This window comes from Rhea americana, unplaced genomic scaffold (assembly GCF_003343005.1).
Source record: "Rhea americana isolate MKP2758 unplaced genomic scaffold, rheAme1 scaffold_205, whole genome shotgun sequence".
Lineage (NCBI taxonomy): Eukaryota > Metazoa > Chordata > Aves > Rheiformes > Rheidae > Rhea > Rhea americana.
The window spans coordinates 946,977-965,165 of NW_028186206.1; the positions used below are offsets into that span (position 1 = coordinate 946,977).

At 38.4% G+C, this 18,189-nt stretch overlaps 1 protein-coding gene across 5 annotated transcripts in view; it reads left to right on the forward strand.

Annotated features, from left to right (window-relative positions):
- Positions 1–18,189, forward strand: part of CC2D2A (coiled-coil and C2 domain containing 2A) — a 66,651-nt gene that overhangs the window by 18,333 nt on the left and 30,129 nt on the right. For all 5 annotated transcript variants that reach the window (XM_085304266.1, XM_085304263.1, XM_085304262.1 and 2 more), the window contains 8 exons: positions 1,958–2,167; positions 7,713–7,819; positions 10,952–11,092; positions 11,547–11,703; positions 13,698–13,933; positions 14,878–15,055; positions 16,163–16,319; positions 17,500–17,647. In XM_085304266.1, the coding sequence (XP_085160392.1) occupies positions 1,958–2,167; positions 7,713–7,819; positions 10,952–11,092; positions 11,547–11,703; positions 13,698–13,933; positions 14,878–15,055; positions 16,163–16,319; positions 17,500–17,647 (1,334 nt within the window). The remainder of the gene's footprint in view (positions 1–1,957; positions 2,168–7,712; positions 7,820–10,951; positions 11,093–11,546; positions 11,704–13,697; positions 13,934–14,877; positions 15,056–16,162; positions 16,320–17,499; positions 17,648–18,189) is intronic.

The window sequence follows — 18,189 nt, forward strand, 5'->3', positions numbered from 1 at the left end:
GTCTCCGTGAGGCACTCTTAGATAGTTTCATGCTAAAATAGGGTAGCTCTAGTGTTAATGCATGTTAGTGTATCTGAGAAGCTCCTTAGGGCAGGAGCTGTTGTCAAACTGGCGATTTGGGCAGAGGTACTTTCTGCAGTTTGAGGTAAAATACACAAATGTGCATATGCATCATGGATATTTGGTACTTTCAAATAAGCCTTTACGTGCACTTCAGTCATGTAGAAAGCATCTTATTTTGAGCTAAGTTGCAGCAGTTCAGATCTATCTTTCTTTTTAGTTTTTTTTCTTTAGGCATAGTATACCTGCCCTGGAAAACAGCAGTTGCAGTCAGCACTGATCAAAATTAGTTTCAGTTAAAACCTTTCAGTGACCTCAAATACACAGGTTTTAATTGCTCTGCTTATTGGCCACTCTGTTGCACCCTTTAAAAAAACTGTTACTTTTTATACTTTAAAGTAGATTGCTGTCTTGGAATATGGAAGGGTTTCTGTCCAGCTGCTTTGGACACAGATTTGAATGTTGCCCTTTAACTGATGGTGGTTACATGTAATTCCCAGGACACATCCAGTACYACAGATCCTGCCTACGTGGAAAGAGATTGCTGCCTAACAGATAACATAAACTTAGGCCAAGAGAGCTTATGTTTTAAAAACACCATGTTTACATGAAAAGTGACATGTAAATGCCCATATCACTTTTGAAACTAGGACTTTAAGATTCAGAACTTCATTTATAGTTTTCTTAAACAGATAAAGCATGAGGAATGCAAAGCTCTTACTTCCAAAATCTTGGTGGGGCCCCTCCTTCTAGGAGGGGAAAATCTGACTAAGTTACTTCTTGCTGAAGGGCACAGTATGAGGCACAGAGCTATTACAGTTAGCACACATTTTCTAAAGAGATATACTCTTGTCCATTCCTGTTCTGCCACTGCTGTTAAGTGTGTGTAGTTAATGAGACAGACAGGTTGTGCTCTATTAAAAATTTCAAGAGGAAACTGAATATAGAAGGATCAGGTAAAATAAAGTCTTCCTAGCCTTTTTGTCAGTCCTGGAAAAAGCTGCACAATGGTTAAATTCCCCTGTCGATCTCCCTTTTTCTAGTTTTTATGAAGGAGCTACAGTGAGCACTTCATTACTAACAGCTTCATCTTCTATGGTAACAACAGCAGGATCAGCAGAAGTCAGGCCGGAAAGCAGTCTACCAGCACTACTAATTGCCTTCTGATTGCAAAAAACTTGAGAATATATGCCATAGTTGCCTTTAGGCTGCACAGAGTTGAGATGGACTCTTTAAACTTTGTCACTGAAAGTTTTCTCATTGGGCCTGGTGGATGTGCATTTCCATGGTGTTAGAATGGGGAAGCAAAGAGTGTGTTTACAGTTTTACTCAGCCTGATTTATCTATAGGGAAAGCTGTTCCGAGAGCTGGATTGTCTCTTTTAAAGCAGAACCCTAAGATAAAATAAAGCAGATTCCATACCAGCAGGTAAAAAGAGGACTGGTGGGCTTTTCTTTTTCCAGTTCAGTCTTGTCARTGATCAGCTCAAGCAAAATCTTCAGTACAGCCAGATTACTTCCCATTCCGGATTGCTTTGCCAAAATGATGATTGAATGGTTTGAGGATTCCACATTCTCTTTTATCCCCAAAAGTCTTACTACCTGTCTGTTGTGGAATTCAACTGAATGGATTCTTCTCAAAGAGAAAGATAATCTGGTACAGACTATCAAGATTTTGCTGTGAAGAATACCCCTGGTGGTGGTATGTATGTCATCCACTGATCAATAAAACAAAGAGGTTACTGCAGAAGCCCTTAAGATTTAAGACTGAAGAGTTAGATATAGGCGATATACTAAATGTGTTGTTTCCCCATCATAGGATCTCTTTCCAAGACAGTTTTCTTGAGGCTTCTAAATACACATCACTTTTTTTTTTTTTTTTTTTTTTTTTTTTTCAGGCAATAAAAGTGACAGCTACCAATCAGTATCTTGTTGAACCTGGAGATTTTCAGGGACCATTTCAGTTGGATATTGATATTTCTGGATTAATATTTACTCATCATCCATGTTTTAGCCGTGAACATGTGTTAGCAGCAAAACTGGCTCAGTTATATGATCAATATCTAGCAAGAAAACAGAAGAATCTTACCATGCTTCTCACAGACAAGGTATTTCCATTGCATTCTCATAGTGTGCTGAGATACGACGTGACAGTTGAACGTAAAACTAAATTTGTGTCTTCAAAATATAGCAATGAMATTTCTAATTGTATGTCATGAGAGGTATTTTGCCAGAAGATAAACATTTGATTTCCACTGTATTGCTCTGTGTTCAGTGCACAACTGCCTTTTTAAGATTAGAGAATGCTTTGATCTATTTAAAAGAAACTCTACATAGATTTTTGAGGTAAAAGTAAGTATAATTGGTAGAACATGGTAAAACTTATATAATATTCCTTATACAGAATACCCAAAGTGTTTTTCAGTGAATTATAGATAAAACACTTCACAGGATTCTGTACAGGGACTCTTGACAGGCAGACAGTAAAAGACAGTATTCAAGGATAGAGAGAGGTTAAAGAAGTTTAGTTTCAATTGTAAGTTAAGAGTAAAAGAAAACAGTTTAATTCTGCTAACATCCAGAAATACTGAAGACCCATTTCTGCATATGTATTTGACAGAAATGCCATGTTTTAAATCCATAATGTTGTCACATTTACTGTGTCAGTCTTATGTGAGGTTTTGTGATATAACCAGCAAAACCCTTGGCTGAACATAAATTCTGTTCTTAGCTCTGTTTGCTGGATGACCTTGGCCAGGTTGCTTACCCTCTTTGTGCTATTACTGCTCCTCCATCTGTAAATTGGAAATAATGGTGAAAATTTCTACATGGTTAATATGGTAATACTAYCATTAGGGGATACAAGTTTGTTTTTAAAACATTTCAAAATGCTTTTGGAATCTGAAATTTGAACAGGTAATGATAGAATTGTGAGGTAAATACTAYGATAATGTGGTAAATATTGCATAGCTCTGCTAAGAATTAGTTTGCTAATTAAATATATAGGCGTAAGTACAGTTTTTCTATAAATTACAGGTAGTGATAATTCTCTGCTTTACAGGGGTATTAAGAAAGGAAAAAGTAATCATTGTATGTAAGTTGATTATATTCTTCGTAGAATCGGTAAGGTTGAAAGGGACCTCCGGAGATCATCTAGTCCAACCCCCCTGCTCAGCAGGGCCACTTAGAGCATGGTAGACAGGGTGGCATCCAGGTGGGCCTCGAAGATCTCCAGAGAAGGAGACTCCACCACCTTTCTGGGCAACCTGGTCCAGTGCTCCRTCACTCTCACAGGGAAGAAATTCCCCCTCACGTTCAGATGGAACTTCCTGTGCTTCAGTTTCTGCCCATTACCTCTTGTCCTGTCACATGGGACAACTGAAAAGAGTTTGTCCCCATCCCCTTGACACCCTCCCTTCAGGTACTTGTACGCRTTGATAASATSCCCCCTCAGTCTTCTCTTCCCCAGGCTGAAGAGGCCCAGCTCTCACAGCCRTTCCTCATAGGGCAGATGCTCCAGCCCTCTGATCATCTTCGTAGCCCTATGCTGGACTCTCTCCAGTAGCTCCATGTCCCTCTTGGACTAGGGAGTCCAGAACTGGATACAGGACTTGAGATGAGGCCTCACCAGGGCTGAGCAGAGGGGCAGGATCACCTCCCTTGACCTGCTGGCAACCCTCTTCCTGATGGACCCCAGGATTCCATTAGCCTTCTTGGCCACAAGGGCACATTGCTGGCTCACGGTCAACTTGTCATCCACCAGCACTCCCAGGTCCTTCTCTGCAGAGCTGCTCTCCAGAAGGTCAGCCCCCAGCTCGCACTGGTGCCTGGGGTTATTTTTCCCGAGGGGCAGGACTCTGCACTTGCCCTTGTTGAACCTCAGGAGGTTCCTCTCTGCCCAACTCTCCAGCCTGTCCAGGTCTCTCTGAATGGCAGCACAGCMCTCGGGTGTGTCAGCCCCTTCTCCCAGCTTGGTATCCTCCACAAACTTGCTGAGGAGGCACTCTGTCCCCTCATCCAGGTCACTGATGAAGAAGTTGATCAGGATGGGACCCAGTACTGAGCCCTGGGGGATGCCACTAGCCACAGGCCTCCAACTAGACTCCMCGCCRCYRRYGATGACCCTCTGAGCTCTGCCTTTCAGCCAGTTCTCAATCCACCTCACTGTCCACTTGTCTAACCCACACTTCCTGAGCTTCTCTAGGAGGCTGTTCTGGGAGACAGTGTCAAAAGCTTTGCTGAAGTCAAGGTACACAGTACACAGCGTCCACTGCTCTGCTGTCATCTACCCAGCCAGTCATTCCATCATAGAAGGCTGTCAGATTGGTCAAGTAGGATTTCCCCTTGGTGAATCCAGGCTGGCTACTCCTGATCACCTTCTTATCCTCCATATGTCTGGAGATGACATCCAGAATGAGCTGTTCCATCACYTTTCCAGGGATGGAGGTGAGGCAGACTGGCCTATAGTTKCCTGGGTCCTCCTTCTTGCGCTTCCTGAAGACTGGAGTGACACTGGCTTTCTTCCAGTCCTCAGGCACCTTTCCAGTTCTCCAAGACCTTTCAAAGATGATGGAGAGCGGCCTGGCAGCAACATCTGCCAGCTCCCTCAGTACCTGTGGGTGCATCCCATCTGGGCCCATKGATTTGTGGATGTCTAGCCTGCCTAGAAGGTCTMTAATCTTTTCCTCCTCAACCAAAGGAAAGTCTTCCCTTCTCCGTACTTTCTCCTTCAYGTCCAGGCTACAGGATTCCTGAGGGCCGTCCTTAGCARTGAAGACTGAAGCAAAGAAGGCATTCAGTAATTCTGCCTTCTCTGTAGCCTTGGTCACAAGGGCCCCTGCCCCATTCAGCAGCAGGTCCACATTTTCCCGAGTCCTCTTCTTGCTGCTGATGTAYTTGAAGAAGCCCTTCCTGTTGTCCTTGACATCCCTTGCCAGACTCAATTCCAACTGGAACTTAGCCTTCCTCTCAGCATCTCTACCTACTCTGACTGCATTCCTATAATTCTCCCAAGCAACCTGTCCCCTCTTCCACATTCTGWGTACTTTCTTCTTCTGTCTGAATTTGGCCAGGAGCTCCTTGCTCACCCATGCAGGTCTCCTGCCCCCTTTGCTGCACTTCTTATTCATAGGGATGCCCCGCTCTTGAGCTTGGAGGAAGTGATGTTTGAATAYTAGTCAGCTCTCTTGGACTGCCCCCTCTTCCTCCTAGGACCTTAACCCATGAGCTTCTTCCAAGTAGGTCTCTGAAGAGCCCAAAGTCCACTCTCCTGAAGTCCAGGGTTGCAATCCTGCTTGTTGCCTTAGTTCTTTCCTGCAGGATCCTGAACTCCACCATCTCATGGTGCAGAGAGGCAGCTAAGGCTGCCTCCAACCTTCACATCTCCAGTCAGTCCCTCTCTGTTGATTAGGACAAGGTCCAGCAGGACAGCCTTCCTCATAGGCTCCTCCACCGCTTGTGACAAGAAGTTATCACTGATGCATTGCAGGAGCCTCCTGGACTGTTTGTGCCTTGCTGTGTTCTCCTTCCAGCAGATGTCAAGGTGGCTGAAGTCCCCCATGAGAACCAGGGCCTGTGATCGTGAGGCTGCTTCCAGCTGTCTACAGAAGGCCTCATCAACTTTCTCTTCCTGGTCAGGTGGTCTGTAGTAGACACCCACAACAGTGTCCCCCATGCTAGCCTGCCCTTTGATCTTCACCCATAAGCTCTTGACTGCCTCCTCCTCCACYCCTAGGCAGAGCTTGATGCATTGCAGTTGCTCTCTCACATAAAGAGCAACTCCACTGCCTCTCCTTCCTGGCCTGTCTTTCCTAAAAAGCACGTAGCCATCCATGATAGTGTTCCAGTCATGTGAGCTATCCCACCATGTCTCTGTAATTGCAGTGAGATCATGGCCTTGCGATCGCGCACAGATCTCCAACTCCTTCTGTTTGTTCTCCATGCTGTGTGCATCGGTGTACAGGCTTCAAAGAGGTAGTCATACATGCAGGTTTCCCAGGAAGGGCGTAGGGGGGGTCCCCCTGTAGCCATTTCCCAAACACACATCCACAGCTACATGCAGCTGTTGGAGGCCCCCCAACCTGGGTTGTGTTCTTCTGACTACCCTCTCTCTATGACTCTCTCCTTCCCCCTTCCTACCTAGTTTAAAGCCCTCTTTACCAGGCTGACCAGCCTGTTGGCAAAGACACGTGTGCCTCGCTTGGTGAGGTGAATCCCATCTCTCCCCACCAGTTGCTGACCTTCAAACAATGTCCCATGATTGTAGAAACCAAAACCCTGTTGCTAGACAGATATTTCATACAGTGTCTCAAAATAATTTGTTGGTATACTTAACATGATCTGAGATTTAAAAGATTGTCTTTAGTTTTCCATGAAATAGAGGGAATGGGACATTTGGGTTCTCCAGACCTCTTTCCGTAGGAACCTTGRTTTGGAAGGGATTTCCTGAGTATTTCCACAGTACTTACTATGTACTGTAGACAGTTACATAATATAATTTTTATAAACTCATTTTGATATTTTTTAGCCACARTACTGCTATTGAGAAGCAGTTTTAAAACCTCCGTCTTCTAACAGTTAYTTTTAATGCCCAGATTGTTCTTTAGCATAAACACCTTTTTTTTTTTTTTTCCTTCCTCAAGGCACTCCTCCTCATCCACCTCCAGTGATATTTGCTCTTTCTCTCTTAGAATACATCTCATCTCCTTTTAGTCTTCATATTGTCAGAATAAAGAAACTGASTTTTCTATCTCCTCTTACAAAACAGACTGTCTGTTCCCCAGGTTATACTAACAGCTTTCCATGCGTTCAGTGATTTTTTTTTTTTCTTTCAAAATTTGTTTTGAAGTCTTTTATGCAAATATTAGTTCCTGTTGTAGTGGTGATCTTGCTCCCTTTGCCTTGCCAGTCCTTTCCATTCTCTTGTCTTCACATCTATGCACTTTTTTGCATTTTCCTGTTGTAGCTGTCTGCCTTCCAAGTACTCTCATTTGATGGATATCTCCAGATCCTAGTTGAATGCGCAGCTTCTTGTCTCCACCCTTCTGGATCTAGAAGTACATTTGAACACTACTATTATTCTCAGTTCTGTCATGTTATTAGACCTTCTTTCCCCAACTTGTAACATCTGATATGTTACACTTACATGCTTCCTTGCAGATGCGTAGCTTCTGTAGCTGACTTGTCAAATCCCCTCATTTTTCTCGTGTCTTCTGTTTTCTGAGGTTACCTTCAGCAACGCTATTTGGTCTTGCCTTTTATAGAAGTTTTTTTGCAGACTCCCTATTTACAYTCTTTGATTGTGGAGCTTTCTGAATAATGCCTGTGTCAGTCCTGGCCCCTTGTTCAGGTCCATCACAGTGAACTAAGTCGGTAAGCTTCCTTCACATATCTGGGGGTTCACATTACAATTTAATCTTCAAAAGAATCAGCAAGACTCACACAGACTTGGCAAAACCATAACCCTGTAATTATAAAACCAAGATAATTAACGTTTTCTGTTACTATGTAAGTGTCCTGTTCATGTCAAGGTGGAATACGTACTATGCTCCATAAATGTGACCATCTATTAATTGTTTAGTCACATTTATGGAGCGTGGTATGTATTACTAATATCTATTAATTTTTTATCTATTAACTGTTTGTTCATTTAAGCTTCATGCTTTGAGGAATGCTGTGCAACATAGTATAGATGGTGGTGATGCTGCTATTTCTAAACCTGTAGCACAACAGAGCATAGCTGAATACAAAACTGAAATCAGGTAAGTTCAGATTCATTAAATCACTACTTTTAAAAACTGTGTTCTTTTTTCCTTTCTGTACTGACATGGAATGTAAATTCATGCCAGACTTTAAAATTTAGTTGTAAATAGTTCTAGTTGTAACTGCAAAACATCCATTCAGGTAGAATTTTGAGGGCTTAAGAATTCTTACTTGTAAGTTGAGTAAAATACTATAAAGAAAATACAACTTAGGCAGAAGTCTTATTGCAGAAGTGGTTAATTTGGTTACTTATTGATTACTTAGTAATTATTTGCTGCATTTTGCACAATTAAAATAAAATTAAACYGAAGTTTGAGTAAACATCACTAGAAAGCCTAAAGCTCACACAGCAATGTGAGTGACATAATTTTTTGAAGAGACAGAAAAGTTAATTTTTCCCTTCCTCCCTTTGCTTGTTACACAAGACATTGGCATCAAAACAGAGTTCTTGACTCACTTTCCAGTCCTTCAGTTGATCATGCTTTTACAAACGTTTTGATATATATGAAATGGAAGAATTCTGTTTTACAAGGTTACATTTATTGTTCTTGGACAGTAAATGGATAGTAAAAGCATATTCCAGTCTTTTGGCTTGGTAGCAAAACTTATTAGTTTTGGCAGATAGACAATGTTTAACTGTAAGTGTAAGCAGTACGATAAAAAGTTGTTTTAGAGATGCATGGTGAACAGCCATTTAAGTAGTAGATACTTAGTAAAAATAATTTATCAAAATCCAAAGGTGTGTAATACTGTATTGCATTTAAAGATTGCATGAAATAGAACTTTGAACTGAAATAGGGGCTTATGTGAATAATCTCTATAATAGTATAACAATTCCAAATTTTTTTCTCATAATTTCGCTTTCAGTCTTAKAATCTGCCTCAGCTTACACTTGCACATCCACTAGCCACTCTTAGTTTGAGAATTACTTCTTCAGACTTTCATCCTTCAGGTATGCTAGTGTATTATATAGTATCTGTGGTGAAGGACTGGCTTGCTGTGAGCTGTCAATGGCCAAAGCAATGGCCATGTAAAATGCTGTTCACAGAAGGTCACGCTTTTAAGAGTGAAGGCACCTGAGTAATTCACAGGGGATGCAAAAGAGAGAAGAATGCTTGAAATTCRTTGTCTTTCCTAAATTTGTCTACTGACATGTCAGATGTTTCTGTGAACCTGGGATTCACATCCCAAAGCTATTCAGGTGCCAAAGACTATCTTGCATAAAGGAGTAGCTTTTTGTATGGTTAGCAATTCTGTGTATTGTTTTAACACGTCTGCTGGAGGATTAGGAGCAGCAGATGCACAGTTACCATGCAGTGCCTAAGATACAGGAGCTCTCGTCAGAGGAGGCATGAGATTTAGTAATGAGAAAGTTCACCGTGAGAAGGAATTTCTTAGATTTTTGGCACCAGCTCTGAGATTTGCTTTATAGTTAACTTCAATTAGATAAAATATTGCTTCTGGATGTCTAAAGTGTTTTTCTAGATCTTGAGTGCTTTARTTTAGTGTCACACCTTTATGAATCAGGAGAAACTCAGCTGAAATCCATGAGATCAGTGTTGCATAAGTAATGTGAGATGAATTTGGCTGGAATTGCTCTAGGGCTTTTCATATCTGTAATTCTTTTTGAATCCAACTCTGTTTTTGGAAACTGTTATGCTTATGGGGCTCAGATAGGCTCAGGAGTTTTTATTGCCATGACGTCCAATTCTAACTTGGAGTACTGTGTTGGTAAGAGCATCTGACTACCTTCTCCCTCTTTTAACATTGAACTCCCCTCATGGTGAATGTAGCACACTTACAAGGAATTATAAATGTGAAAAAGCATAGCATGGAAAATCACCTTTCTCATTATTTCCTCCTACCTTCAGCAACACAGTAGCTGTGTACTCTTTGCAGCCTGTACAACAGAGCTGTAGTTTTTCATCAGTCTGAGAGAGGAATGACATATGAATGCAGAAGACTTTTGAAAATTAGCAGTTCCTGCACTATTGTCCTCACTTGCTGAAGAGGAAGCCAATATGTGCTGTGGACTGCAGATGTGGGGCTCATGTGGCTGATACATTTTATCAGAGATGGTTCTCTCAAGTTTTCAGGTCTTGCTCCAAATAGAATACATTAAGTAAGAGTTACTGCTGACCTATAGCTGTCTCTAGTCTTCTACTTTTCTCTGGTRGACAAAGAGGAAAAGATTTATGGGTAAATGTATGGCTTTGTGGGTAAATAATATTCAAACTACTAGCTAATAAAGCAGTGAAGTTACTCATCTTACTTTTTGGAAAGTCTGTATTTAGTCTTTGTTTTTACTAACTTTACTTGTGCTTATAAATAGTATAGGAAGTATTTCTTCTCTGAGCTCTGGTTCAACCTTCTTCTCTTTCATGTTCTTTGAATATTACAAGTAATTATATTTCAGATTACCTCATTTTTAATCATATTATTTTTGTCAGACATGTTTAGCTACCAAGATGGTACTAAAAGAAGCCCATACTTGTGCTGCAGTGTCATTTATGTCATTTACAAATGTGTGTTGGTGATTGAAAGTACTAATGAGTATCTCTTACATAGAGATTAGCAGGTTCCACATATGAAAAAACCATTTCATATGATTAGCCAAGAAAATATGAAGCCAAGAAAAAGCACTGTTAATTTTGTTCATGTTTGGAATCTTGTAGGGTTGTGAAATGATTTACATTACTTTATAGCATTTTTTTTTTTGAACTGGAACTAGGAGCATGCTAATTTTAAAACAGATTTAATAATATGGTTGTTAATAAGGATTACTTAATAGCAGCAGTGTAGGTTTCCTGGGCTGCTGTTTGCATGCATTGACTTTTAAAATGTTTTTAATGATGTACAGCTGTACCAAGTGTTTCAGAAAATTTGAGCTCTCTAGGGAACGATCTGTAATTGAAGTTGGCTTATCCAAAATGTGAGACTAAAGTACAGATACTAAAGGAAACTAAGTCCTGTCATTTTCACTCTTGAGTTTTATGCTCCTTGAATTTAATCCTCTTCAACCATCAATCAAATTGAAAAGTGCATTATTATCTTTCATTATTTCAAATTTTCACTATTATTCTKCTGAGTTATTCAGCTCTGATTTCATGTATATGTTTATGTATTTCTAGGCAAACAAGAAGACTTCGTGATGCTGAACAAGAGAAAGATAGAACATTGCTTAAGACCATTATAAAAGTTTGGAAAGAAATGAAATCCCTCCGTGACTTTCAGAAGTTTACTAACACATCAATGAAACTTTATCTGAGAAAGTATGTTTTGATAACATTTTTCATACACCATTTGCCAACAGTGGAGTTTTAATGACACTAGTCAAATCTGGGAACTCATAATTCCAATGTGAAGGGTGCAAAGATAAAAGATTTGACTAGTATCTGGCACTAGTTGAGCCTGCCACTGTTCTTTTTGATTTTGAGGGAGGAAGGAAGGTTAAAATAACAAGTAATTACTGTAATAGAAACTGTAATTACTGTAATAGAAACTTCTAAAGGATAATGAGTAAAGAAAAAAATCATTACATTCATTCTGGGTGGTAGCTATGTGCTGTCAGCTCTATTAGCTCTATTTGCGCTATTTTCCACAGAACATGCTTTGGGTATGATGAAATTAGCTCAATGAGGAGGAGACTTAAGTTACATGTTATAAGCTTAATTGCAAAYCTTTTTATGTTAGTTCATGCAGCATGTTCATATAATTGTTTTGAAGGGAAGAGGTTGATCGGAGATTAGATGAAAAAGCATATGAAGCAGAAATTCAGGATGAGATAAATGAATTATTAGAAGAACATAGGGAAGAATATGAAAAGAAAATGGAGGAATATAAAACTGAGCTACAAGAGTGGAAATCTTGGAAGAAAGCACAGGTCTGTATAAATCATTAAATTCTACAAAAATTACCTTATTACTAAATGTCTTAAGACTTGGTTTTACTAGTATAGAAATAACATAAATATCAGGATGGTCATGCATACATGCTTTTACTTATATTTCTTTGAATACATTCTATTTGCTTAGGATTTGTTAGTGAATTAATTACTAATTGAAACATTACATTGTTGTAGGCTTTTGTGGAGTAGTTGCCTCCTTGACATTGGTTTTCAGCACCTTACCATTTTTTTTTCTTTAAATTAAATTAAAGTTTGCTACATTCATGTGAAATTCATGTCCTTATGAAAGGAAGAACATAYGGCTAAAACTTGCTTGCTTTGTGAGCAGTGAAGCCAAATAGTGTGAGATGTTTCTAATGAACAGTCAGTCAGTGTCATCTCCTGTAAGTTTTTATTGAGGAATGTCTCAAAACTGAAAAAGACAATTAATATACCAGCCTTTTACCTCTGAAAGACTTTATTAGTACTTGTCTATACTGCATTTAAGGTCTCAATTATGCTTCAAGAGATATTGACACACAGGAGCTGGAACAAAACATTGCAGCAGGAGGATATTTGAAATAAAATCCATGGCAGTGCCAGTGAAAATATCAGACTGTTGCTTTCATAGTTCTGTGGCARTGTACTGCATACCTCATGGTACCGATGATTGTACTTTCCTCAGGTATATGCAGGATCCATGGAAGACACTTAGAATGTTTGAGGGGAAGTTTGCCCTGCAGATAYTGGAAATGCTTGTTATCAGACCGCTAGTGGGCACATGACGCAGTGGTAGCATGTCAGTCGATTTGTAGGATGAGATGAAGAATGAATGGAATCCTTAAAACGAAAGCAGATAATTTTGGGTACTGTTGCTAATGGCACCAGTTCTAACTCTAGCCTGTGTATGTTCGCAAGTGCAGTGGTGTGTGGTTTCTGCCAAAGCTTCTACTCTCAGCATTTTTCTGTTCTGTTGGTCACAAACTAAGACTGTTTGTGATTGTTCTTTTAACATGAAACACAGTGCACACACCTTTGTTCCATGCTCAGAAGTACTTTGCTTTATTTTACTCAAAATATATTGTTGGTTACTTACTGCTATTAATGTTTTACTAGCCCAGATTACAGGAATGTGAGCAATACAGTAGAGTAAGAAGAGACTAGATAATTTAAAAAAGAAATCCATTACCAAAAATAATAAGCCAAGAAAAGAAGGATATTTGTTAATAAAAACAAGTGAACATATTTTTTCACTAAATACTTGAGACAGAAAAATTATATGTCCTTCCCTTACCTCCTTCTGTTTTGCCTATGGAGTTTTAAGTCGCACAGTGGGCACCAAGTAAGTTGTATATCCATGCAATCTGAATGACAGTGGGAGGAGGACCTTTCTTGCAAGTGTCTAAAGCTGAGCATATATGAACATTGGMGTTCTCTAGGTTAAGAGAAACTGAAAGGCATGCTATGCCTCTGCTTTTTTTATTTGCCTTTCCAGCATAGAGAAAGGGAGGAGATCGTTCTACRTGTGCTAAAGATGCTACTAGACTAAAATGCTTCCAAACATTCCAAAGTCTGTGACACATGTGGATTCACTCTGTCAGTGTATACAGACTGTGCACATCGAAGAACTTTGGCTGCTGACTGAGTAACCTTCCTTCAATCCTAACGCAATAACTAGAGTAACTCAAGCTAAATTAAAAGTCAATTGCTAGCCAGAACATTCAAGAAACACAATTTTGTAAATTGTTTGGGATGTTTAAACAAACTTTTTTGCATGTCATATTTTTGAAAGCTATCCATGGAATGAATTACTGAATTGCAAACCTGTGAAGCAGGACTGTAAAATGAGAGAAATCTTTCTGTGTGTGGTGATTTTAAAATTACAGTCTTTTCTCATACAATGTTCCTTACTTGTGAGTCACTTCAGACAAGAGAAAAAGCTATACTGGTTAAAAGAAGTTCAGGTAGAACACTATTATTTTTATGTGCAGAAGTCCAAGAAGAAAAAGAAGAAAAAAGATCTTCAAGAAGAAGAAGAATCAGTAGATGATTGTGATCTTGGTGAGGAACCAGTAAAACCTATCCCACCAAAAATGGTTGATAGCCTGGAAATAGAGCAACAAGTCAGGGAAAAAACTGACAACATCAGAAGGAAACCTGGAGAGCCTATTTTAGTTCCTGAGTTAGTCCTGTCAGGAAGCATAACACCAAGTGAGCTTTGTCCTCGGTAAGATATATATTGGCCTGCAAAATAGTTTACTGTGATGCATACATCCATCTTCATCTTCTTTTATTTGTTTGTTTATTTTTTTATACAACTTCAAAAGTCTGTGCTAGTCATTCTGTTTAATGTTGTGATTGGAATGTTAAGCTTCTGTTTCCGAAGATGATGTATTTTAAATCTTTTTGAGTCGCATATAACTTGTTTGTGTTGGGCTTGGAGGATGAGTGTCTACAGACTCCCTTTAAATCTTCTGATTTCCCTGAGCATCTGCCTAGAATAGTAGTATATGTAAAGAAATTGTTTTCTGGATAGAGTCTACCTCGCTTCTGGCAATAGCACTCTCAGTAGCTAGTCCTTTACACTAGGTCTCTGGTATAATCAACAAAGAAAGGAAAAACAGAGAAATCACGTAGATAACCAGAGATTTCAGTGTGCATAAAATAAATAAGGAATGTAGCTGTTTGTGTTACTTACCACATTTACACACGCAGTGTAACATATCTGGAAGGTTTCAGTCATTTTAAAAACTSTTCCTTATCATATTGATTCAGCAAATAGCCTCATCAAAGATTTTTTTTTTTTTGGCTATTATACCTGCACTGACTGAAAATTCCAGAATTTTAACTGAATTTGATGTTGGTCGTTGTGCTTTTGAGAGAAGGGATTAGAAATATTTTTTTTTCCCTTAGATAACTTCTTTAAATGGAAGTGTCYCTGACACTAAATCTAAAATTTTACACTTTTCTTTTTTAAATGACTTTTCATTCATGAGAAGAACAACTGTTAAATAATAGTTCTTAAGTCACTGCTGTGTAAAGACAATTCTGAGAAGAGTAACATCTCTATTTGACTTTTGTTCTCTTTGAGGTATTGGTATCTCATTTAAAAATAACAAAAGAGTAAAACTTATTAAAAATGATATGACAGCTTGTTTGACATATWTATAGGGCAGAGGTTTTGCGACGAGAAGATGTGAAGAAACGCTCATCATTTATAAAAGTCCTTTTCAATTCCAAAGAAGTATCAAGGACTGTTACCCGACCAATAAGTTCAGACTTCAGAGTTCACTTTGGACAGATTTTCAATTTGCAAATATTCAATTGGCCAGAGAGTTTGAAGCTGCAGGTAGGTAATGATTAATCACAGTAAGTTTTAATATGAAAGATGATGCCCCTTGCAATGCTTGGTTTTGTTTCATGGTACTGTTTTGAATTAATAAATTCTGGTTAAATATGGGGAAAATTATTAAGTAATCAAAGCRTATCATTAAATATGTTCATGGGGTGGCCTCTTAATTTTAGAAAATCTGTGATTTATATTGTAGATAAAATAAATTTGCCACAACACTGTTCTCTAAATCAGTCATGTCCACACAGTAAAATCATTGTAACATTCGTGGAAAAAAATAGTTACTGCTAGTAGTCTCAGTTACTGCACTGTTGATCAAGTTCAGTGCATTTAAGTTGAAAATAAAAAAATCACTCTAAATATGAATTAATGACTGAGTGATGTGAATGAATGAACTCATTACAGAGCCAATAGAATGCTTTTTTTTTTTTTAAGAGGGATACACAGTCCTGTTAGGTATTTCATCACTGGTAGTTCAGAGGAAGGTGTATTCCCCTCTCCTGTGCATTACACAAATGGAAAGAGATGAACAACAGTGCTGTTGCAGTCTGTTGAGTGTTTGCTGACATTTCTTATCCAGTTGRATTAAAAACCTGTGAATGGGGAATAGGAGGAGAAAAGGCCCTTGTGCTGACCTTTATTCAAATTACCAGCCAAGAATGAGGGAAACAGCCTGCAATACTCAGAATGGGGCGGTGCACCCTACCATTTTACAGTAAGGCTGTAAAATGAGATTACTGAAACAAAATCCCTGCAGCATCTTCACCTGATGCCAGTGACTCTGTCACAAGCACATTGGTGAGCAGTTGCATATTTTATGGTGATACTCATTAAAGCCTAAGGTTTTTATACTGTTACGTGCATTAGAAAGATGTGGATATACTTTTTTTAAAAGAATTCAGACTGAGATAGTTCTTGGTAACTGAAATGTCTGCTAATTATATATTTTGAAATGTAAACGGATACAATTGTTTTAATCTTAAATCTGAGTTATTTTACACTTCAGTCATGATACAACCTTCTGTCTGTACAYCCTAAAATATGCTTTCCATTTCTTACTGTGAAGAATAAGTTTTTTTACTATTTTGTGACTGAATCTTGTAGATATATGAAACAGTGGGCATCAGCAGCACTACCTTATTGGCTGAAGTGTTCATACCTATCCCTGAGACTACAGTTCTGACAGGCAGTGCTCCTATTGAAGAAATAGAATTTAGCAGCAATCAGCGTGTGATGTTGGACCACGAAGGAGTTGGGAGTGGTAGGATCTCTGAATGTTTCTCAGTTCAGTGCTTCRGTGTTTCTCTTTTTTGCTAAAAACATGTGAAAGTAACAGGCTAGTCTAAGTTTCAGAGTAAATTCATTTAAGARTATTTGTAACTTCTGCAACTGAATCATAGAAGAGTCATTATTATTATTAAAATCTGCTTTGGAATTTTTGTCTTCCTCTTACTAATTTTAACCTGTATGAAATAACAATGTGTGTGCTTATTACTTGGCTTATAGTTTTAGTGGACCTCTACTGGCTRTATAAATTTTCTTAGTATTTAGTATTTTTCTTAGTCAGGCTTCTGGCACAGAAGTGCAAGCAGATAGCAGATAGTGCTAGCAAATCAGCATAGCTTTTCTGGTCTTCCTATTTGCTTTGATGACATTCTGTAAAATGCTTTATCCCCGGGGCTTCAAAACAGAAGGATAAGATAAGGAAGAGGTTAAAAAAAAAAGGTAGAATAAGAGTGATATGTGTTAGCATATTTGTTRTATAAATTTTAAGCATATTTAAATAAATTTATATAACAAATAAGCTTAMACTGCATCAAAAAATGACTGACTTGCATACATTTGCAGTACTTGAAATATAGATCAAGATACAGCAAAAGAGCAGATAAAAACCTGCGGAGGAAATTAGTGTGAAGAAAAGTATTATGAAAGATATGTGTGTAAATGTCATTGACCATAGTGACTGTGTACAGAATTGTGTATCATAGATCTTTGGGACTGACTTGTCAATCATGGCTAATTCTTTTGACTCCAAATTTCTCTTTCCTTAATAACAGTATCAGGCTGRATCTGAAGATTACAGAAAACATTATCTTATGTTCRTACAAATAATTTGCATCTGTAAAGAAAAAGAAGCTTTTGATTCATTGTTRGAGAGGGAAATACAATTAGAAGAGRAGATGCTTATGAAGCATAGCCTTTTCTCCCAACACAAACTGGAAGCGTTTATACAGGTGGAATGGAATCTTTCAGTCCTTTTCCAGAGAGGAGTCCTCTCCTATAACATGCAGCAAAATCAAGTTGTTCCACATTCCCCTACTTATATAAGGGCACAGGTTATCTGACTGACTGTTTTCAAGAAATAGTATTTTTAAAGAGGTTCAAATGTTACATATTTAAATGCATAAATATACTAACTACCTTGCTTTTCTTCTTGATAGGTGTGCCATTTTCCTTTGAAGCTGATGGTAGCAACAAAATGACTTTAATGACCTCTGGGAAAATATCCAATAGTGTCTCTTGGGCAGTTGGAGAAAAAGGAGTCCCCTTAGTTCCTCCAGTTTCTCAGCAAAACACAGGAATTGCAAGGTAATGTGATGCAAATTCTCAGTAATTCATAGGAAATTGATTATTTAATAGTATTTAAAGAATAAATGACTYTCATAATCTAGAAATGTTTTATTTTTTCCCCTAAGATTAGAAACTTCCTTTGCATTGTAACCCTATGCAGATGTATTAGGGTGTACATTTTTGATATATAAATTTTTTCAGCAACTCACTTCTGTAACTTTTCATTGTGTACTCTGTGAAAGTTTGAGACAAGATTTTCATAGACTTTCATACCTAACGTTAGTCTTTACTGCCTGTGATCTTTTTTGCACAGTTGTGATTCAGTGCATGTTTGTTTAAGGCTGGTGCCCAAAGATATGACCTCGATGTTACCACTTTGTCTGCTGTCCCAGTAATTGCTGGCTGTGTTAGCTAATTCTAACCAAGCTTGAGGAAGATTCATAAGTCTTTAAAACTTTCTTGAAAATTTTCAGATAAGTAGAGAGAAAAACCCAAATTGGCATCCCTAATAAAACAAAGTAGCAACATCCACTTTCTGTAGTATTTGGCTAATAAATATG